At 49.7% G+C, this 23,239-nt stretch overlaps 1 protein-coding gene across 3 annotated transcripts in view; it reads right to left on the minus strand.

The window, feature by feature from the left end:
- Window positions 1–23,239, minus strand: part of LOC146816467 (uncharacterized) — a 589,990-nt gene that overhangs the window by 54,507 nt on the left and 512,244 nt on the right. For all 3 annotated transcript variants that reach the window (XM_085610299.1, XM_085610297.1, XM_085610298.1), the window contains one exon: window positions 14,392–14,491. In XM_085610299.1, the coding sequence (XP_085466425.1) occupies window positions 14,392–14,491 (100 nt within the window). The remainder of the gene's footprint in view (window positions 1–14,391; window positions 14,492–23,239) is intronic.

Raw genomic sequence — 23,239 nt, forward strand, 5'->3', positions numbered from 1 at the left:
AGGGATGAATGAAACGAGACACTGCCTGGGGCACACAAGGTGCTCCATGCATAGTCCAGTTCAAACCGGTGCTGGGGCACTCCAGTCCCAGTCCTGGCGCGAAACTGGACAAAGGGAAGAGGGTGTAACCACCCCCCTCCCAGGTCCCACCCATAAGGCGTGACCTAGCAGGCAACCCAGCACCCCAGATTAGTATAAGAGTGGTAGCTGGGCCCCAGGAGATTAGATTATCCTGAACCTGCAAAACTGAACAGAAACTCTGGACCTTCGACATTCGACGAAAGAAGAAGACTGAAGAATCTCCCTTGTGGCCAAGGAGTGGCTACCCTGTGCAAACAGGCACCATCAAGAGACTACCCTTTGCTTTGCTTAAGTTCTACGGGGGACCGACTGCAGAGCCCGACCAGAGCCTTGACTTCCAGACTTCTCCGACCCTGATCCACATCCACAGCCGAGCTGAGATCCGTGGAGGCGACGAGAGACGTGGGACCGGCTACCTGGGAAAAGTGGCGAGTATCTTCCAGCGCAGCTTCTGAGGCACCCTCGAAGTTGTGCACCGGGGATTGAGAAGCCCCAACCCCAAGCACCATCTGCACCGAAGATCAGCCCCCACACTCCACGAGTCCTGCGTGGGGCCCTTCTGCATTTTCCTGCTTGCCGCGTCTGTCCGGTTGCTTGTCCGTTGGCTAGCGGCCTTTGTGACGACACACCTTGAAATTTCCACTGCTGGTTTGGCTCCTCCAGACTGGCTCCCGCTTCTTTGCAAAAGAGAAGCACCCCAGTCCTTCCTGGTCTGCACCAGAAGCAAGTCCTCCGTTCTTCGTGGGTTCCGCTTGCCAAGGCTTGGTGAGTCCTAGTTCAACTTCGACGCCGCCGACAGCAAGAGCCTTCGTGGGACAGCTCGCCTCCTGGTCCTGGTCGTCCTCGACGTCTCCTGGTACCCGTGGCTGCAGTGACAAGCTTCACCCTTCACCTGCAATCTTCACGACATCGCCTGGTTCCTTCCTGGTTCCACGTGGTCACTGGCTAGTGACCTTAACTCTGTCCCTTCTGCTTGCAGGTCTCCTCTCTTCTTGATCCCAGCCTTGGGATCCACCGGACACTCTTCACTGACTGCCTGTCAGCAACTTTGCTTCAGGCATCCATAGAAGTTCACGACGAAACCCGACGCAAGTTCACACCTATGCACCCGCAGCCCGTGGGCTAGGTAACTTGGGTACTTCGGTGCTCACAAGGGTAGTGACTATCCTAGGGTCTAGTTTCCGAGTCTCGACTCTCTAGCTGCTTCAGAAGTGTCCTTAAACTGTTAATTTCTAACTGCTAGTAATTCTATCGACTTTTACGCATTACGCGTGAGTGTTTCCACTCTGCACCTGAATCCCGTGGGCCTCCCACTTCCTAACTGTTGCTAGTGTAGTGTAGCCCCAGTGATTCCCTAGGCCTAGGCCTATCCTATTTCCGTGACAGTGGTCCTTATACCACTTCTTTAGTATATGGTTTGCGTGGCCCCTAGGGCCTAACTGTATTACTTACCTGTGTGACTTAATGTATGCTTAAATAAGACTGTGTTGTACTTACCTCTAATCTCATAAAGAGTGCTGAGGGTTTGACTAGAATAAATACACTTTATTTTATATATATATCTGTTGTGGTGTCCTTCCATTTGGTATTCAAGGGATTATATATGGTATCACAGCTGGCTTCACATGCCATTCAGAGTTTAGCCCAAGACTGCTCTTGTCCATGCTACCACTAGGATAGCTGGTCTATAAGGTACAACCAATCACCATAAGGGTTGTTTGGACTGATATAAGGTGTACACTAGAACTAGTGACATCATACATCAGGCCAACTTCTCACAAGGCCTTCCTGGTAAAAATGTTCCTGATAATCCTCTTCCTCATCTTAATCTTGGCATTTTATATGAAGTTCCGAGGGGTGCCGAGCTATGCCGAACGGTCCCTCATCATCTTCCTCATCCTCTACATATGAGATGGCATAAGAGGAGATATGTTGCTGTAATCCTGCCAATGGAAAGTCTTTAGTTGAAAATGAGTATAAGAAATAGGCGTAGTCTGAGAAACTGGTGGAATCGCCTTCAATAAACTTCTCGTCGACGGGCTCGTCTTCGTCGACGGGCTCGTCTTCGCCGACGGGATCGTCATCAATGGAATCTTCGTCGGCGACGCAATCGTCGTCGATGGGACCATCGTCGATGAGCTCGACGTCGACGTGGTTGTCGACGGAGACTTAGAAGATGAACTTTTCGGTGACGAATCTTTCAAAACAAACGTCTTAGACATAGTAGATATCTTAGAAGACACAATAGGTGAAGAAATGGCCGTAGTGGAGACTGTAGCCGTCGACAGAGGGGCAGTAGAAGTCACAGAAACCGTATGAGAGGAAACCAGTGTTAGAGTCTTAACCTGGGTTTTACTCACGGTTTTAGAGACTGAAGGTCTTTTGGATACCCCAGAGGGCGAAGACAGCGATGACCCAGAGGATAATTTTTGTGACCTCTTTGAATGGTCAGAAACTTCATGAGAGGCCTTGTGATGCTTTCTTCCTTCACTGGGAAAGCTGTCAAGCGATCTAGCCCTTTTGCTAGACGTCGAGGCCCGGTCATCCTTCTCAGCCGAGGAAGATTTTAACCATAAAAGCAGCCTTGCCTCCCTGTCCCTTAAAGTCTTAGCAGGAAACGTACGGCAAATTCTACAATCCTTAGCAACATGCTTAGGATGTAGACCGTACATACAATCTTCATGTTGGTCGTCCACATGGACCCTTTTCTTTTCACAGGTCCTGCAGGGTCTAAACAGAGCTTTCTTATCAGACATTCTGAAGAAAAAGTGAAGAAACTGAGTAGGCACTCAGGGAGACTCCCTTCCACACGACATGCGGTGAAAATCTGAGGAGAACTGCCTCTGCTGTGAGGGTTCTGGAGGGTGCTAGTAGCTGATTGGCTAGAACTATTTGTTTGTTCTTTTCGTATAATGATGTAGATAGGCTACTAAGTTTTAGGCCTCTGGCTTACTTTAGCCTACTACTATTATTTACTTAGGCACTGCTTTTGTATTTTACCGTGGGACTCCCGCCTCGGCGACGGGGAATGATTCAGGCATGTGAATCTATGAAAGATACCCCAATACTGGATAAGAGCAACTTCCACATGAGAAATCTGAAGTCAGCCTTATGAATAGGCTAAGGGCCGCTTCATTAGTTGTGCGAAACTGTTGATGTACTTTGACTGAGTGTGCCCTAGGTTCCTGCCAACCAAGTACCCAGGGCCTATGTTCTTTCCCTAAACTGCATTGATACAAAATCCAATTGGCAGTCTTTGGCCACATGCCAGTCCCTTGTAAATGGTACCATAGGTAAAACAAGGGCACTGTGGCCCGGGAAGGCTTCTAAGGGCTGCAGCACTTATTGTGCCACCCATAGAGGCCCTGTACGTATACACACACACACTCTACACATGCACACTACACACACAGAAGGCTGCGTGTTTTGGTGCAGAACCAAGTGAAGAGTCGACATGGCACAGATCCCTGTATGCCATGCCTACAACCCACTGCCCTGGCATAGGTCAGCCACACCTCTACCTGGGAGCACTATACCAGTGGTGAGGGTACAGGTGCATGATCCCTGTACGCCTACAGTAACTACACCAATTCTTAGACATTGTAAGTGCAGTAATGCCATTAAGAGTATATGGTACTGGTAGTTTGTTATTACAAACTCCACAGCACCATAATTGCTTCATTGAAAACTGGGAAGTTTTGTATCAAACTTCTCAGCACATTGAACCCACAATCATGCCAGTGTGGGATTTAATGAAAAATGCACACAGAGGGCATCTTAGAGATGCCCCCTGAAAAACAACCGGACTTGCCAGCTGCCACCACCAGACATGTTTCTGGACCCCTGGGTCGATAGCCTGCTGCTTTCGGGGGTCCGAAACAATGCACATCCTGGAACGAGGTGCCAAGCCTCCTCCCCCAGGATGGGCAGGGTCCACGAAGGGGAAAGCTTCAATGGCTTGCCACCTTTGTGAGCTACCTCAGCCATTTGCTCCTTCCAACAACTAGACCCCACCGGTTCGGACCCCCCACTTTGGGCAGGAGAATCGTCAGGAAAACCAAGTTAGGAAGGGAGGTGTGCCAACCTTTGCTAATGCATCCCCCTCCCCCTGAGCCTGCAGTGATTGTTGCAACCAGAGAATCCCCATTGAAATCAACAGGGCACCCGACGACAAAACAGCACCCTGCACCCAGTCGCCCCGAACCACTGCGGGTGTACTTTGGGTGCTAATTTGGATCCCTATTTGCCCTGAGCCTAACAGCAGGAGCTTTGCTCCCACAACCTTGTGGCCTGCTCGTGAGCAGCCACCAACCGGAGGCCCCCTATTGGATAACATTGGGCCTCAGCACTCTGTATACGGCCATCCCTAGTGCCGCTGAGGGTGTTGTGAGTGCATCCTCGACCCTGTGGGAACTCTGGTTCTAACCCCAGAATACGAACTCCCACAAATAAGTACTTACCTGAAACCGTTAACTTAATTTCCGTCCATAGGATTGTATTGACTGTTTTTCCTTGAAAATTCTTTTAAGTGTGGAGTTGGTTTGTATGAAACATTAAAAAACTGCAAATGTACTAAAAGTTAATTATTTACCTTTTGCCTAAGAAATGTCTCAGTGTGATATCTAGGCATAGCAAAAGTAACTTGAAAAGTAATCTAAAAAGTAATGTCCACAGTAAACAGTAAAGTAACTAGAAAGTCTTTTCGAACTGTTGACTTACCTGAAATTCAACTAACTGCATTTAAACCTGCATTCAACTGTAAATAACTGAATAAGATTTTGCTAAGTTTTATTTCACTTACCTGCACCAGAGGCTTGGCTTGGTTCCAGAAATAAAATAATTAAATAATATTTTTATACAAACAAATTGGTCTGAGTTCAGTCTGAGTGTGTGATATCATTTGCTCCGTGATTGTGTACAACAAATGCTTAACACTACCCTCTGACAAAGTCTTACTGCTTGCCCACACTACCACAAATTGAGAGTAAGGTGCCATCTACTTGTACCTCTGCCTAGCTTTGGGCTTCCACTAGACTCTGTATATACTATACCAAAATGAGGTATAGTATATACAGAGCCAGCTTCCTACACGCCTCTGTTGAGACGATGCAAGATATCCGAAATAGTTACCATTCTTACGGTTTGTTTCATGTGGAATTTGTTGCGTTTCCTGAGATTTAATATAGATCTAGACTCTCCAGATTTCTTCCTTATGAGGAAAGAATCCTTTTTTCCTTTGCGTCACAGGAACCTTTTCTATTGCTTCTTTAGATAGCCTTATGTTGGCCTCTTTTTTTTGCAAGTGAACACGAGGTTGCTCCCCTGGGCTGAGTTGGTGGTTGTTCTGCACATTCTAGGGCATGGCCATAGGTAACCAAGTCCAATACCCTGTGGCGGCTCCTCGGCTATGTCGGAGCGTCGCTCCCACTGCTTTTATGCAGTGGCAGTTAGAAACAAAGAGTTATTATCATTTTATGCTGCTTCCTGCTGCTTTGCGGGTGGATCGAGCTGCTCTGCTCATCTTTTTTGTAGCCTCCCCTCTCTTTCTCAAAGTTTTAGAGGAAAAAGTGTGGAAGATTTTACACACTTTAAACTCATGCTGGGGATCGAGGTAGTACATACAGTCCTTATGTGGGTCATCCACATGAACCCTTTTCTCTTTCCACAGGTCTTGCAAAGACTTAAAAAAGGCCTTTTCCATAAGACATGGTAGTAGCAATCACAAATCCAAGGCTGTAGATGCTGTTAGAAGAGGAAAATGAGCAGAGCTCAGACTCACTCCCTTCACACATTATGTTCGTTGAAAATCTGAGGAAATCAGTCTCTTGGGAGTGTTCTAGATGGTGCTATTACCCGATTGGTTATAGTGAAAGTTTTGCTACGTTTTAGGCTTGTGCTGCGCTTGTGAAATCTATTGTTTTTAATATAAATCTTGAAGGGGGCTTACATCCCCACCCCCTAGCTTTCCTGGTTTTCAATGGTTCCTGTGCTTAACACTTACTTTTCCTCCCTTTCCTATTGGTTAAAACATTTTCCTGCATTTACCAATGCTTGTTCCTAGTCTGCTTCTCTTATCAGTTTCCTGTGGCCAAAATATTGTTAACATCCACTTTGGTGGAACTATTTTCCTATAACGTTTTGCCTTTTTCTGCTTGCAGTAGATTTATATAGCGCAATTTGGAGAGAGTGATTTGCCAACAATCACAGGATGTTGCGCCGCCTAGAGTACTTTGGTTATATCTTAAAACACCGTGTAGTGCTGGGTTGCTGTATTTTGACTACATTCGTCCTTCCAGTGCATGCACAACATGAGTATTGCAAGGAACAAACTCAAAAAGATTTGGCAAAGCCAATAGGTTTTGCCTATACAATATCTATTGGCTTGCAGAAGAGTGCTGGTTGCTGTGCAACATGGGTTAAAGTAAAGAAAGGAATATGCTACTTATCAGTATGCATCTGTTCTTGGCATGTAGAGCTGCAGATCTACACACTTGTGCATAGATTGCCATCTGGTGTTGGGCCCGGATGTTTGCAGTTTGTTTTTCCTCTTGGAAAGTCTTAGAACAGCGGTGTCAAACACAAGGCCCGCGGGCCGAATCCGGCCCGCCAGACCTCCTCATGTGGCCCGTGTAGCCGCCGCCGGCCGCCAGCCAAACTTGTAATTATTGTAATATACTACAGCCCTCCCTGAAGTGTGCGAGAGATGCGATCATTTCAGCCGGTGCTGCTCAGTGGGAGAGGAGTGGGTGGAGTGACGCGAGCACTTTCCCTTTGACCCCCCTCCCTCCCTCCTTCCTGCTACGTGGCAGCCCATCTCCCTCCCTCTCCCGCTCCTCAGGCCTCCCGCCATGTTACTGGGGAGAATGTAACTGCAGCTCCGAGGGGGACCTGCTGTCGCTGTCCTTCCTGCGGAGCTGGGAGCGCACCACGCACCGGAGAGAGGAGTGAAAGGAGGAGGGGCAGGAGGCGGGCAGGAAGGTGCAGCAGCCCTGGGAGCAGCGAGTGCAGCACGCGTCCCTCTGCCCTGCAGGGCCCCAGCCGGCGCTGACTCTGCCCCTTTGCTCCTCAGGCTCCTGGTCGCTGGTCTCGGCTTCTGCAGCCCAGGCAGCCACAGTGTGTCACTGTTTGTGTGGATTGTTGTTTAGCTTCTTGGCGCTGGCCGCGGGCGGACAAGCGGACTCCTCCAGCGGCGCTGCCAGGGAAGGCTGCGCTGAGATTTCCCCGGGCTGCCACTGAACTAGATCAGATGAGCTGACTGCCCCGTCCGCCCGCGCAGCGCCTTCCCGCGCCCCAGGTGCTGGCTCGGCTGAGCTTTCCCTTTTCATTTCCTGGATTGCGAGCTGTGATTGCCCCGCACGCAGGATCCCGAGGAGGAGGAACTTATGTGATCCCCGGCCCGGAGCTTGGATAACGCAGGTAAGCTCTCCCTCCACCCCCGTGTCCCCTTGTTTCAGGAAATAGAGGGGTGCTGTCCTGTTCCTCACCCTGAGGGTTAGTGTTCGGGTTGCCTTCACTCCATTTATTTTTTAAACTGATTGCTTTTCTGATTGCTATTGTAAACTCAGTTAGCAAACGTATCTTGGTGTAGCTTGAAGAAGTCGCATGAGCCACTATTTAAAAGAGTTTTTTCGCAACAACTTACTGTGAGGCCTTTGCAAACATTTGTACTGCCTCTTTTTTGGTTAAGTCTACCTATGGACAGTTTTCAGCGCATGCGCGGCCGCCTCTTCAGCGCAATGCGCGGCAGCCTCCAAGCCAGAGAACGTCTGCCTTCTAGCGTTCTACACAGGAAACCTCCACTTTACATGCATTGAGGAAACCTCCACTTGTTTTTATATTGAGCGCATGCCATCCTGTGATGTGACAGATCCAACGGCTGCCTGAACCCTTCTCTCCTGTACTGTAAGTACATATGATGTATGTGGGGGGGAGGGGGAGTCTGCTTATTAGGGGGGGGTCTGCTTATTATTCTGCTTAAAAGTCCGAGCAGTAAACTTTGGATATTATTACAAAAAATTGAATGCAGTGACAATAATTTATGATAATAAAGAGTGGACACATACTCCTACAGATACAACCGGCCCTTTGAGGGTGACCAAACTGCTGATGCGGCCCCCGATGAATTTGAGTTTGACACCTCTGTCTTAGAAAGTCACGAGGTCGGTGACTCCTCCTTTGGATCGTATTGCGCATGGGCTTCGGCTCCATCTTCAGATTGTTTTTCGCCAGCAGGGAAAGATGGAGCGTAGTAAAAACAGTGAAGATGCCCATGTGTGTGTATCTAAAAAACAAACTGGAACAGATACAGGTAGCCAGGGAGGCGGGTGGGCTTGTGTAGATCTGCAGCTCTACATGCCAAGAACATATGCATACTGGTAAGTAGCATATTCCGTTCGAGGCATATGAGCTGCAGATTACACACTTGTGCATAGATTAGATAGCAGTACCTACCGTTAGCGGCGACCACCCGTCTCTGTTGCAGTGGTTTGAAATAATGTTTTGAGGACAGCCTGGCCCACACTAGCTTGTTGCTTAGTTTGCACATCTACACAATAGTGTTTGGTGAAAGTGTGCGGTGTTGACCATGTAGCTGCTTTGCAGATGTCATCTAATGGGATGTTTCCTAGAAAAGCCATTGAAGCCCATATTTTACGTGTAGAATGGGTTTTAGGGGGAACGGATAGCGTTAGTTTCGCTTTGTGGTAGCAAATCTGAATGCATTTGACAATCCACCTAGCTATACCCGACTTGGAGATGGGGTTGCCCTTGTGTGGTGGAGAGAAAGAGACAAACAGTTGTTTGGTCTTACGGAAAGGTTGTGTTCTCTCGATGTAGTAGTGTAAGGCTCGTTTGACATCTAGTGTGTGTGAAGAGCCCTTTCTGCAACAGTTTGTGGTTGCGAGAAGAATACTGGTAGTTCTACAGATTGGTTTAGGTGAAAAGGAGAAATTACTTTAGGGAGGAATTTTGGGTTGGTACCGAGAACAACTTTGTTATGGTGCATTTGCAGAAAACGGTTCTTGAATGGTAAATGCTTGTATCTCACTGACCCTTCTGATGGAAGTGATGGCTACGAGAAAAGCGGTTTTCCAGGTTAAAAATTGGAGTTCACATTTGTGCAATGGTTCGAAGGGAGGCCCCATTAGTCTGGTGAGAACGATATTTAGGTTCCACACAGGTGAGGGTGGCACTCTGGGGGGAATAATTCTTTTAAGGCCTTCCATGAAGGCTTTAATGGCAGGTACTCTAAAGAGCGATAGATGTTGCCTGTTTTGTAGATAAGCTGCTATAGATGCGAGGTGTAGTCGAATGGACATATAGGCTAGATTACACCTTTGTAGGTGTAGTAAATAGCCTATGATGTGTTGGATGGAGACGTCTAGGGGATTGATGGAGTTGTTGTGACAATAGACAACAAAACGTTTCCACTTGGCGGCATAGCACGCTCTAGTGGTGGGTCGTCTAGCTTCCTTGATGACGTTCATACAGTCAGGGGGAAGATTCAGATAACCAAATTCTAGGACTTCAGGAGCCAGATCGCAAGGTTGAGCTGAGCTTGGTCCGGGTGTCTGATCTCTCCATGGTTCTGGGTTAAGAGGTGTGAAGAGGGCGTAATTTTTGGTGCGGTACTACAGATAGTTCCAGCAGTGTGGTGTACCACGGTTGTCTGGCCCAAGTTGGAGCTACTAGGATTAGTGTGAGGGGGGTGTTGCTGTAGTTTGGGCACCACTAGTGGAATGAGTGGGAGAGGTGGAAAAGCGAATGCAAATCTGCCTGACCAGTTCATCCATATCGCATTTCCTTTGGACAATGGGTGTGGATATCTGGTGGCGAAGCTTGTGCATTTGGTGTTTTCGTGGGTGGCGAAGAGGTCTATCTGTGGATGCCCCCACTTCTGAAAGTACGGGTGTAGAACTTGTGGGTGGAGTTCCCACTCGTGGATTTGTTGCATTTGTCTGCTGAGCAGATCTGCCAGTGTTTTAGACTCCTGGGACATGCTGAGCTAGGAGAAAGATTTTCTGGGGTAGGGCCCATCTCCATATGCTCTGTGCTAGCTGTGGAGCTGTGGAGAGTGTGTGCCGCCTTGTTTTTGAATATAGTACATGGCTGTCATGTTGTCTGTGCGGATTAGGACTGCCTTGCTTGAAATCTATGTTTGAAAAGATTTTAGGGCTAAGAAGATTGCTAGTAACTCCAGATGGCTGATGTGGAGTAACTTTTGTTGAGGTGTCCATGTGCCCTGCACGGTGAGATGCAATAGATGAGCTCCCCAGCCGGAGAGCGATGCGTCTGTGGTTAGTACTATCTGGGGAACCGGGTCCAGGAACGGTCGACCTGTGGAAAGGTTTGTGGTGGTCCACCACTGCAGAGAGCGATGGGTGCGACCGTCTACCAACACCAGATCTGTTAATTGACCCTGGGCCTGGTTCCATTGGCGCGCTAAGCACTCTTGTAGAGGACGCATCTGGAGTCTTGCGTGAGGTACTATGAAGATGCAAGAGGCCATCATCCCTATTAGTTGCATATACACCCGAGCTGGAAGGGAGTGTTGTGCTATGAATTTTGCACGTAGAGCCTGAATGCTTGCAATCCTGGAAGGATTGGGGTAGGCGAGCACTTTTGAGGCGTCTATAGTGGCACCTAGATATTGTTTTATGTGGGATGGTTGTAGATGGGACTTTTCGTGGTTTACCGTGAAGCCTAGCTGGTGAAGTAGCTGGATCGTGGTGTGTGTGTGTGTTGCACACACTGATTGTATGAACTAGCTTTTATCAACCAGTCGTCTAGGTATGGGAAGACATGAATGTGCTGTCTTAGCTGATGTGCTGCCACCACTGCGAGGCACTTGGTGAATACTCGTGGTGCGGTTGTGACTCCGAACGGGAGTACTTTGACTTGGTAGTGTTGGCCGTCCACTACAAATCTGAGGTACTTCCTGTGAGCGTTGTGCACTGGGATGTGGAAATAAGCGTCTTTGCGGTCCAAAGTTGTGAGGAAGTCGTTTTGGGAAAGTAGCGGAATTACCTGCTGAAGCGTCACCATATGAAAATGGTCTGAGTGTATGTATTTGTTTAGGGGCCGAAGGTCTAGGATGGGCCGTAGAGTCTCGTCCCTTTTTGGTATGAGAAAATATAGGGAGTAGACCCCCATATTTTGTTGGTTGGTAGGAACGTGTTCTATTGCCTTTTTGTGTAGGAGGGAGATTACCTCCTGCTTGAGTAGCAGTAGATGTTCTGGTGACATTGGGCATTGTCTGGGTGGAATGTTTGGGGGTGTAGATATTAGTTCTAGGCAGTAGCCTGACCGAATTACCCATTTGTCCGAGGTGATGGTAGTCCAGACCGGAAGTAAATGTTGGAGTCTGCCCTCGACCGGAGTGGGATGGTCTGGTGGAAGCGCAGGGAAGTCATTGGGTAGGCGCGGTGGCAGAGCGGGAGGTGTTTGTTTTGCCTCTGCCTTTGTTATTGTTGCCCCTGTAGCCGCCCCTTTGGTAACCCCTTGTGAAGGTGGACTGAGTAGGGGATTTGTATGAAGTGGAAGCGGTGTCTGAGGAGTAGCCTCTGGATGTGCTCCGAAAGGAAGAGCGGCGAAAGGAGCATCTGGGAGGGTGAGATTGTAAGGCTCCCATGGATTTTGCCGTGTCAGTGTCCTTTTTCATTTTCTCTAGGGCGTCATCCACTTTTGGGCCAAACAAATGTTCCTGGTCAAAGGGATGGTTGAGGATGGAGGCTTGTACCTCCGGTTTAAAACCGGATATCCTTAGCCAGGCATGGCGACGGAGGAGGACACTAGTATTGATGGCCCTAGAGGCTGTGTCTGCTGCATCTAAGGCACAACGTATGGAGGTGTTAGTAATTGTTTTGCCCTCCTGAATTAGCTCATTGGCCCCAGCTTTGTATTTATCAGGGAGATGGTGCATTATGGCTTCTAGCTCGTCATAATGGGTTCTCTCATACCTCACTAGTAGTGCTTGTGTATTGGCGATACGCCATATATTGGCAGCTTGAGATGCAGTACGCTTGCCTGATGCGTCCAAGAGTTTAGACTCTTTGTCCGGTGGTGGTGCGTCACCGGACGCCTGGGAGTTGGCCCTTTTCCGTGCTATGGATACTACCAGGGAATCTAGTGGCGCTGGCCCTCTGATGTAGGAGGGATCTGTTGGGGCGGCTTTATACTTCTTTTCAATGCGCGGGTTAATGACCCTGGCCCTAACTGGGTCCTTAAAGATCTCCGGCGCATGCTTTATAACACCTTTTAGCATAGGCAATATGGAGGTTGTCCTATGTGTGGTGTCAAATGTATCTAGAATGAAATCCTCCTCCACTGGGTCGGTATGTAAATCTACCCCGTGGTAGTGTGCCGCCCTTTGCAGTAAATGATTAAACCCCAAGGAGTCTTCTGGTGGAGAAGATCTGGAAGGGTAAAGATCGTCTTGTGGGACGTTAGGGATATCAGGGACATTATAATCGTCCCATGGGTCTGGGGATCCTGTGGGAGTGGGGTCCCCTGTAGGTATATCTTGGGGCACATCCCCTATGTCATCGTATGGATCCCCTTGATCATCATCATCCGGGGATGGGGTCGGGGAATGATGAGGTGGGGGTGGAGAAGGTGGAGGAGGGGAAGGTGGAGGAGGTGGGGAAGGTATTCTGAAAGGGGAGGTAGCAGAGTCCTTCCTTTTTGGAGGTGGAGGCGGAGCAGGTTTCTCTAACTGTCTCTTTTTGATAGAGAGCATCAAATGTCCAGTTTTGGGATCCTTAGTTAATGTTTTTTGTAAGGGATCTGGTGTGAGTAGTTCTGGAGAGGTTGGTTGGTCCATCGGCGCAGAAGGCGTTGGGCCGTTGGTTTCTTAGGTTTGTCGGTGCTGGTTCGTTGTTTGAAACCATGCTTGGAAAGCTCAGATTGTTTAGTAGGCGCTGAGATGGATTTCGGCTTCGAAGTGTCGGTGCCCTTTTGTCGGCACCGAAGATGGGGTCGGTGCCGAGGAGCTGGGTCTCGACCCAGAGTGTTTCGGTGTGGGGCTTGGTGTCGAGATGGAGGCCGTTTTTTTTTTCGGTGCCGAAGAGTGTTTCTCGGCTCTGACGGTGGGCTGGCTCGAGCCTGAGCCGCCTGAAGGCTTAATTAGCTTCTTTACCGGTCCCGAAGGTGCGGTGTGGGAAGCAGTGTCTTTGGTCTTGCTTAGGCCCGAAGGCGTGAACGAAGCCTTTTTCGGTGCCGGTGAGGGTGTGTGCCGGAGTGATGTCCTCCACATCTGAATCGTCGGCTTCGGAGGCTCTGACGAGTCCCTCATCGGAGTGTGCCATGGTTCTTCTGGCTCTTCGGTCCCTAATTGTTTACTTGGACCAGAAGTATTTGCACACCGGACACTCTCGAGCCTCGTTTTCAGGGTAGAGGCAGAGGTTGCACACCTCGTGGAGATCGGTGTGGGGGAATTTGGACCCACATCGAGGGCACTTTTTAAATGGAGTCCTTTCCATTAGCCAGGACCGGAGCTTGGGTAGGCCCGAAGGCCGCCGTTGACGACTGGAACCGGAGGTCTTGCCGATGAGAGGCGCGTCGAGTGGGGAGATCGCGATCGAAACAATACCACGAATTGGGGTGAGGATTGCGCGTCGATCGTCGAACTGGAAGCAGTTCGGAACCGGAGCGCGAAGATCTGAGCCCGATGGCGGAAAAAAAATCAATCTGAGGATGGAGCCGAAGCCCATGCGCAACACGATCCAAAGGAGGAGTCACCGACCTCGTGACTTCCAAAGACTTTCCAAGAGGAAAAACAAACTACAAACATCCGGGCCCAACACCAGATGGCTTTGCCAATGTTCGTTTAAAAAGGAGATGGATAGGCTAATAAAGTTCAGGGCCTAGTACCCTTATAGGCTATGCTAATTTAATATATACTACTTTGTTATGGTACAGTGGGACTCCCACTTCGACAATGGGGAATGATTCAAGCATGAGGATTTATGAAAGACACTCCAATACTGAATAATTGCTGTGCCACTCAATGCAAAGCACAGAATTGCATCTTGCTAAAATTATTTGTTCAGTGAGACATTAGGGGTGTACTTTCAAACTCGATTGTGTTTACTGTTGATTTTGTTATTTTTTGTATCCCCTTCCCAATGATGTAAAATATGTGGCTTGCTTATGATAGGTTTCAAAACTTTTAAAGTCACATACATGTGGGATCTCCCATTACCAACAACTGGGTACTTCGTATACGGGAATGTTTTTTTGTGATATTCACTTCTCAGCTAGGCACACATTACTCCCAACAATTCAAATATTTAATCAAAGCTGCAGATATACCTTTGGCGGGGACTGATATTTTTTTGGTGGTTGTTGCTGCATCTTGTTTAGAATCACCTTGGCCCTTGTCAGCCCATGGTCTCTTATACGGATCCAGGGTCTGTGAGAAAAAAGCACAACGATTGAATGCTTATGTTGATTAATTAATACAAATAGTAAGCCAATTCAATTCACTTTCCACTTCCTCACTCTACTTTCCCACTGTTAGGGAAGAAAAACTGTTCTCTGTAACTGTAGCTCTTCAGCTTTTGCTATGTTAAAAAACATATATACATATATTTAGCATTCTCATTCATCATGGTAACCTGTGGTACACTGCAAGTGATTGTCTGCTTTAAAACCACTAAAATACAACCAGCATTTGCAATGCAATAATTATCGCATTTGTGAAAGTTTAAGCTATTGGCATTGTAAATGACAATGCCTTTTATTTAGCCGTTTTGATAATTAACACATACATGAATTGCATTGTCATTTAAAATGACAATAGCTCAAACTCTTGTAAACACTAGACATATTGCATTTCACAGAAACTGTCCTTACAGTCCCTGGCTACTTGGAAAGTGGAAGCGTGCACAGCACGCTGAATATTGCAGGAAAGCATGTTGCGCCTGCAGTAGGAGAAACTCATTAAAGAAAATAGTGCTTACAGACTAAATAAAACATACTGTGTAACAACAGAAGTAAAAGGGCCAGTCTTCATGGGAGGTTACAAATGAAGACAAGGCGGTACTAAGGCGGGACTAACAAGGTAATTAATGAAACAGAAGCCAGACTTTACAAAGGACAATGACACAAGCAAATACAAAATATAGGCGGAGAGTGGCAGAGCTTCATGTCAATACTCAAATACAGCATGCCTCACAGACCAGCGCATGCTCTGCCTAGGAGCGACCTAAAAACAACAGCCCTTAAACCACATTTTCTTCAGCAGTTACATTCTTACCCAGTACGTGGATGGGCTACAAAGCTCTACCCGTAATTACAGTTTTGGGGGAAATGTCATTGTCATTTGTGTTTTCAAATGTATAACCAATTTATTTTATTAAACACATTTTACAAAATATGCTTAGCAGTGAGCTGCAAACAAAAGGATTTATCATGCAGTAAATAACATTCCTTACTCTCAATACGCCACCATAAAAAGAAGACAAAAAATGTTTCATCACTAGCATTAAAGAAACTTACAAGGTAATTTTCTAGCTTCATAGCAATCAACTAAAAGATTGATGGCACAGGTGTCTACATCGGTTAGGCCATTCCAAATTCAAACAAGCATTTGCAATGCAACAGGTCTTGCATTACTGAAAGTTTGAGCTATTGTGGTTGCATTTTTATTTGCAAAGCGAGAAAAAGGAAGGAGGGATGGTAAAGAGGGCTCACCGTTACTGGATAAGGTTCCTCAGCACCGCTTCTCCCACCGCCACATCTCTTCCTGTGGCTGCATCCAAGCAGTAATGCCTGGTGAAGGTGTGCGTACTTCTCTAGGTTGCTGCCCTGCAGATATCCTGGATCGGTACTCCCGCAAACAAAGCAGTGGAGGTGGACACTGCTCTTGTCGAATGGGCACAGACTTGTGCATTCAGAGGTCGTCCAGCTGCCTGAATACAATACTCTATTGCACTGGAAATCCATCTGGCAATTCCCCTTTTTGACAAAGGGAACCCTTACTGGGTGCGCTGTAGGCGACAAAAAGTTGTGAAGAGTTGCAGAAAGGTCTAGTCTTTTGCAAATAGAACTTTAGACAGCGTTAGACTTCCAGCGAGTGGAGAGCTCTTTCCGCCACTGTTGTTGGTTGAGGAAAGAACTGATTGAGAATTAGTGGCTCATTTATATGAAAATCAGTTAGGACTAATCAAAAATTCATTCCAAAAGTACCGAGTATCATTCTGTCCTCTTTGAATTGTGAGAAGGGGTCTTGGATCATGAGAGCCTGTATTTCCCTGACTCTCATGGCTGAAGTGAGAGCGATGATAAGCGCAACTTTCCACGACAGGAATTTAAGATCTGCCCTGTGTATTGGCTCGAAGGGCTTTTTCAATAATTGGGAAAGAACAATGCTCAATTGCCAGAGAGGTGATGGAGGCTTTACTGGAGGAAAAACCTGGAACAATCCTTTCATGAATTATTTGATGACTCTTGCGGACCACATGGATGGTCCCGAGGAAGTAGCGTGATATTGCGGTCAGATGTACCTTTATCGATGCATGAGCCAGACCAGACTTTGCCAAAAGCAAAATGTATGGAATAATCTCGTGAGCTGCTGAGTTCAGAGGATGAATGTTACATCTTTTGCACCATAAGCAGAATCTCATCCACTTCATCCTGTACGTTTTGTTCGTACTATCCGCTCTGGCTATTGATAGGATCTCTCTGCACTCCGCTGAGATATTTAGATGTTGAAATTCGCAGTGTTCAGGAGCCAGGCCGCTAAGTGCAGTGATTTCGGGTCCGGATGAAGGAGTAGTTTCTTACCTGTAACTCCAGTTCTGTAGTAGGGGTATCTCTGTTATAGTCATAATCTATGAATAATCCCCGCCCATGTGCGGGGACCCCGGAGCAATCAAAAATATCTCTTAAGCTGTCCCGCATTTGCAAACCTGCAAAGACACTTAAGAGACAGACAAAATAATACAGCCTAATCACCACAAGGCTGCACTGGCCAGCACTTCCTCTGAAGTGAACACAAAAGCCAAAATAAAGTTGAAATGTCATTTTTATTCACATTTGACATGTTCCTTTATTATCACACACTCCCTTCACCAAAATCCCTTTAAACAATAGAGAGGAAGGGGTGGACAGACAAGCCCTATAGGCTGTCATTATGTGTCTGCTAAAGGGATACCGTGCCTTTAAGAAACTCTCCAGAGACCCCCGGTATCCCAGGATGCACAGCCAACACAAGTTACTTTCAGTTCTTTTTGAAGGTGTATAACAACAGGCCTGATACCGTCAGGTTACTCCACCGGGGAGGAGGGAGGGTCGCTTATGACTATAACAGAGATACCCCTACTACAGAACTGGAGTTACAGGTAAGAAACTACTCCTTCTGTAGTAGGGGATCTCTGTGTATAGTCATAATCTATGAATAGAATGGCAAGCCCATCCCAACCAACAAGAAGCGGTGGAGTAAGACCAACCACCAACAAATCACTGTGCAAACAAATTCCTTAGCGAAGCCTGTCCAACCTGCGCATCTGCCCTAGCATCAGAGTCCAGGCAGTAATGCTTTGTAAACGTATGGACTGACTTCCAGGTGGCAGCCTTACAAATGTCAGCAATGGGAACATTCCTAAGCAAAGCGGTGGTAGCCGCCTTTCCTCTAGTCGAATGTGCTGTAGGCTTACCCCCTAATATTTTATTAGCTTTTTGGTAACAAAGCTGAATACAGGAAACAATCCATCTGGAAATGGACTGCTTTGAGGTAGCTAAACCAGTTCTTACCGAACCATAATTAACAAACAGTTGATCCGACCTGCGGATATCTTTTGTCTTATCCAGGTAGAATTTCAACACCCTACGCACATCAAGTGAATGCAGAGACCTCTCCGCCGGAGAGGAAGGATGCTGAAAAAACGTAGGCAAAGTTATCATCTGATTCACATGGAAATCTGATATCACCTTAGGCAAAAATTTAGGATGGGTACGCATCACTACTTTAGAAGCATGGAAAACAGTATACGGCTCTTGGCAACACAGAGCCCGAATCTCACTCACCCTCCTGGCCGATGTAATGGCTACAAGGAAGGCCGCCTTCCAAGACAAATGCTGCAGCGAAGCCTTATGGATAGGTTCAAAAGGCTCCCTCATCAATCTAGATAACACCACATTCAATTCCCAAGGTGGAGAAGGCCTTCTAACAGGGGGAAACACCTTACGCAAACCCTCCAAAAAATCCTTAATCACAGGGATTTGAAAAAATGAGGTTTGAGAAGGGCCCTTCCTATACGCAGTCAGAGCTGCGAGATGAACCTTAATAGATTGGAAATTAAGCCCAGACTGAGCTAACTGCAGCAGATAAGGCAAAATAACGTCTTCTTTACAGGATGTAGGGTCAAAGTCCTTCGCCTTGCACCATAAGCAGAATCTCTTCCACTTATAGGCGTAGGAGGTCCTCGTAGACGGTCTCTTAGCCTCTTTTAAGATCTCCATACAGTCCTGAGGCAGGTTCAAGTGTCCATACTGCACTAGCTCAGGAGCCATGCTGCCAAACTCAAGGACGAGAGATTGGGGTGAACCATCTGCCCTCCGAACTTCGTGAGGAGGTCCGGCCGGCACGGCAGGCGCCGGTGCGGCAGAACAGACCGGTGAAGAAGGTCGGTGAACCACCATTGTCTCGGCCACTCCGGAGCAATCAGGATCATTCTGGCACTGGATTGCGACAGCTTGATCAGCACCGCCGGAATCAGGGGAATGGGTGGAAAGGCGTAGAGAAAGCTGTTGGACCAGCTGATCCATAGTGCATTCCCCAGCGTCCCTGGTTGGTAGTACCTGGACGCGAAGTCGCGGCATTTGCTGTTTTCTGCCGTGGCGAACAGATCTATATCCGGAGTGCCCCATTCTGCGAAGACGTCTCTTAGCACGTCGTCGTTTAGCACCCACTCGTGGTTCTCTTGAACGAGTCTGCTGAGCGCGTCTGCTTGGGCATTCTGCACTCCCGGCAGGTGGGTCGCCGTGATCGTCAGATTCCTGGCCACCAGCCAGTTCCAGATCGCCTGTGCCTCCCGAGACAGGGTGCGTGACCGGGAGCCCCCCTGCTTGTTGAGGTAATACATGGTCGTAGTATTGTCCGTCTGAACCAGCAGGGAGGACGCCCTGAAGGAGGGATGGAACGCCTTCAAGGCCAAGTGTACTGCTCTGAGTTCCAAAAAGTTGATATGGTAGGTCGTCTCCATCTGCGACCATATCCCCTGAATCTGAAGAGGGCCCGAATGCGCTCCCCAGCCCTGGAGAGACGCATCGGTCACTATGGTCTGGGCCGGAATGTCCTTGTGAAAAGGGGTCCCCTTGCAGACATTCTCTGGGGAACACCACCATTTCAGAGACTGCCGAGCGTGCTGAGACAACTGGATCTTGTCCTCCCAACGCCCCCTCCTCTGGTCCCATTGATCCTCCAGACATTCCTGCAGGGGCCTCATATGCAGACGTGCATTGGGGGTGAGGAAGATGCAAGAAGCCATCGACCCCAGTAATGAAGACACCGTCCTCACCGTAGGAGAGCGGGCTGAGATGAGATGCAGAGCCTTCCCACGGATCGATAAGCGTCTCTCCTCCGAAGGACACACGCTTGCGGTCAAGGTATTGACTGAAGCCCCCAAGTACTGGAGACACTGCACAGGGATCGGCACTGACTTCGTCATGTTGATGTGCAGCCCCAGACGGTGAAGCAAAGCCGCCGTCCTGTTGAAATGGCACTGGGCTTCCTGATAAGTGGACGCTTTGATCAACCAGTCGTCCAGGTAAGGGTACACAAACACCTTGGTCTTCCGCAGGTGTGCCGCGACCACTGCCATGCACTTGGAGAACGTCCGTGGCGCAGACTTCAGGCCAAACGGGAGTAAGGAATACTGGTAATGGTTGTTGCCTACCAGAAACCTCAGGAATTTGCGATGCTTCGGTGCGATCGGCACATGAAAGTAAGCGTCCTGCAGATCTATGGCGCACAGCCAGTCTCCTCGATGCAACTGAGGGTAAATCTGATGCAGGGACAACATACGGAACTTTTCTCGGCGGATCCACCTGTTTGCTTGACGCAGATCCAGAATAGGCCTGAACTCGTTCTTGTCTTTTTTTCTTACGAGAAAGAAGCGTGAGTAGAGACCTTTTCCTTTTTGCCTCAAAGGAACAGCTTCTATCGCCTTCTTTTTTAATAGAACGTCCGCCTCCCGCTGGAGCTCCCGCACCATGTAAAGGGAGCGCACTGGTGGAATCTGTGGAGGCGAACTGGTGAACCGAAGACAGTAGCCATTGCAAACAATATTCAGCACCCACTTGTCCTGTGTTATTGTCCTCCACTCTGCCAGGTAGTGTTGAATACTTCCCCCCCACCGGAGCGGGTAACGGATGAGGGGGAAGTAACTTTTCAGGGCTTCGACCCGGACGGGCCTTTGTTCCCCGCCGAGGACTGATGCTGGCCTCTGCCCCTCTGGCGCTTCTGAAAGGGCTGCCTCTGGTACTGCTGCTGTTGCTGGGGCTGTTGCTGGGGGCCCGACTGACGCCCTTGGCCCCTCTGCTTGGTGTAGCACCTGCCCGAGGAACGGAAGGACCTCCTCTGCTCCTTAGGCCGCTCCAGCCCCACCGCCTTCAGAGTTTCCGCCTCAGCCTTCATGCGGGCCATCTCGTCATCCGCATGCGACCCGAATAACGTCGTGCCAGAGAATGGTAGATTGGCGATCTTCTGCTGCGCTTCCGGCTTGAGCGGAGTCAGCCGCAGCCAGGAATGCCTCCTCATATGTATGCCGTGGCAGTACCCATGGGCTGCCAACAACGACACGTCCCCCGCCGCACTGATGATCTGATTAGAGACCATCATGCCCTCGTTCAGCACCTCTTGAAAATCCTCCCTCTTGTCTCTGGGCAGGGAGGCCGCGAACTGTTGCAGGGAGTCCCAAAGAGACCTGTCATAGCGCCCCAACAGAGCGGAGGCGCTAGCGGCCTTCATTGTAGTAGCCGACGTAGAGCACATCCTCCTCCCCAAGGAGTCCATTTTGCGACTCTCCTTATCCGGGGGAGCCGTGGAGGAAGGCGTCGTAGAGTGTTGCTTACGAGCCGCCGCCACGATAACAGAATCCGGTGGGGGGTCCACTCTGAGGAACGCCGGATCCGAGTCAGGGGCCCTGTACTTCTTTGACAGTCTCGAGGGCGCCGGCTTCACCACAGCCGGCGTTAAGAACACCTCCATCGCAGGTTCCTCCAGTCCTGGGACCAGCGGGAGGAGGGGGCGCGACAGATGTACTTTATGCAAAGTCTCAAAAATCACAGACGTAGTGGGAATAGGGGTAGTCACTGATATCCCCAACTTCGCAGCCCCTCTCAGCAACACCTCCTGGAACGTGGCAATGTCATCCACTGGAGAGACGCGGGAAGGAGGCGTCTCTGACAGCGAGGGCGAATACTTGCCAGCCCCCGGAGAGTACGTGCCCCTCGACCCTCTGGAACGGGACCGATACCTCCGTCGACCATGTCCAGAGCGAGTGGAGGATCTGCGCCTACTCCGTGATCGCCTGCGAGGGCGAGAGCGAGATCTCTGCCGGTGAGGGACCCTCGGGGGAGGAGGCGGTGGCTGCGGTGGTGAGGCAGGCAGCTGAGGCACGGGCAGAGGCAGCGGAGGAGGTGGAGGAGGAGGAAGAGGAGGCGGAGGAAGAGGAGGAGGCTGAGGAGGAGGAGGCAGTGCAGGCACCGGTGGAGGCGCCGGTGGAAGGTCGGGCACCGGAGGCAAAGGAGGCCGCTGGGTACGCAGCGGGGTCAGATGGTCTGAAGCCCCATCACTTCTAGCCGGAGAGCCCCCATCATCATTGTCCGGGCTCGCGGCCACTCTCCTCTTCTTGGCGGGCCTGTCCCGCGGGGAAGCCACCGAAGGCGAACGTCCGCGCCTCCCCGATCCTCGACTGGAGATCGTAATCACCGAGGACGTATTCCCCGATGTCTGGGACGTCGAACTGTACCTTGACCTCGAACGGCGTCTCTTCGCCCTCGACGACGAGTGCCGCCCCGCAGTCGATCGTCCTCTCGACGTCGAACCAAGTCTCCTCGACGTCGACCTATGCCTCCTCGGAGTCGAGCCCCGCCTTGATCGCCGTCGCCGGGGTGTCTGCCTCGACGTCGACTGTCTCCTCGACGCCGACTTCTGGCGTCTCGACGTCGACCGCCGGTGCCTCGGCGTCGACTGCTGCGATCTTGACGTCGATCGTTGGTATCTCGACGTCGATCGTTGATGTCTCGACGTCGATCGTCGGTAACTCGACGTCGATCGTTGGTGTCTTGACGTCGATCGTTGGTGTCTCGACGTCGACCTGCGTCTCGGCGTCGACCGCCTCCGCCTCGACGGCGGGCGCCGGGATCTCGGCGTCGACTCCGTCAGCGTCGAGCCGTGGGTAGACGGCGGCGAGTGCAGTCCATGGGGCTCGGTACGACGTCGATGTGTTGTCGACGTCGACCGTGACACCTGCGACGGCGACCCGGTCCCGGGTCTCGCCGGCCCCTCCCTCGACGTCGAACGCCGAGGCTGCCGCGACCCAGAGCCCTGGATCGACGGCGAACATACCGGTGCCTTCTCTCTCGCCGTCGACGTCGTCGCCTTCGACGTCGAACGCGACCTACCAGCCGGTAGGTGTCGTTTCTGCCCCTTTTTCTGCCCGGAGGTCCCTCCAGGGGCTGAAGCATGGGCGGAGGAGGGGGAATGGGACCCTCCATGCCCTGAAGTCTCACCGGTCCTCTGCTTCTCCTGTCCCTGAAGGCGAGTCTTCTCCCGGTCCCTCAGGGTCCTTTTCGAAAAGGTGCTGCAGATGTCACAGGCAGCTGGGACATGTGAGGGCGACAAGCAGAGGATACACACCTCATGTGGGTCCGTCTTAGCCTTCTTCCTCCCACACTCAGGGCATTTATCGAATAAAGCCATGCTGAGAGTGGGCCAAAACTGCTCCAGATTGCAGGCAGTAGTAGACAAAGGCTTTAGACGTCGAATGAAACCACTTTTAATCCAAAAAATCCGATTTTAATCAATTAAACCACCCAAAAGGGTAGAGCTCAAGCTCCAGGGTCCTGCTAGCAGGAGCCGGAAAAAAGAACTGAAAGTAACTTGTGTTGGCTGTGCATCCTGGGATACCGGGGGTCTCTGGAGAGTTTCTTA

The sequence above is a fragment of the Triturus cristatus genome, chromosome 6 (genome assembly GCF_964204655.1).
Source record: "Triturus cristatus chromosome 6, aTriCri1.1, whole genome shotgun sequence".
NCBI classification, from domain to species: Eukaryota; Metazoa; Chordata; class Amphibia; order Caudata; family Salamandridae; genus Triturus; species Triturus cristatus.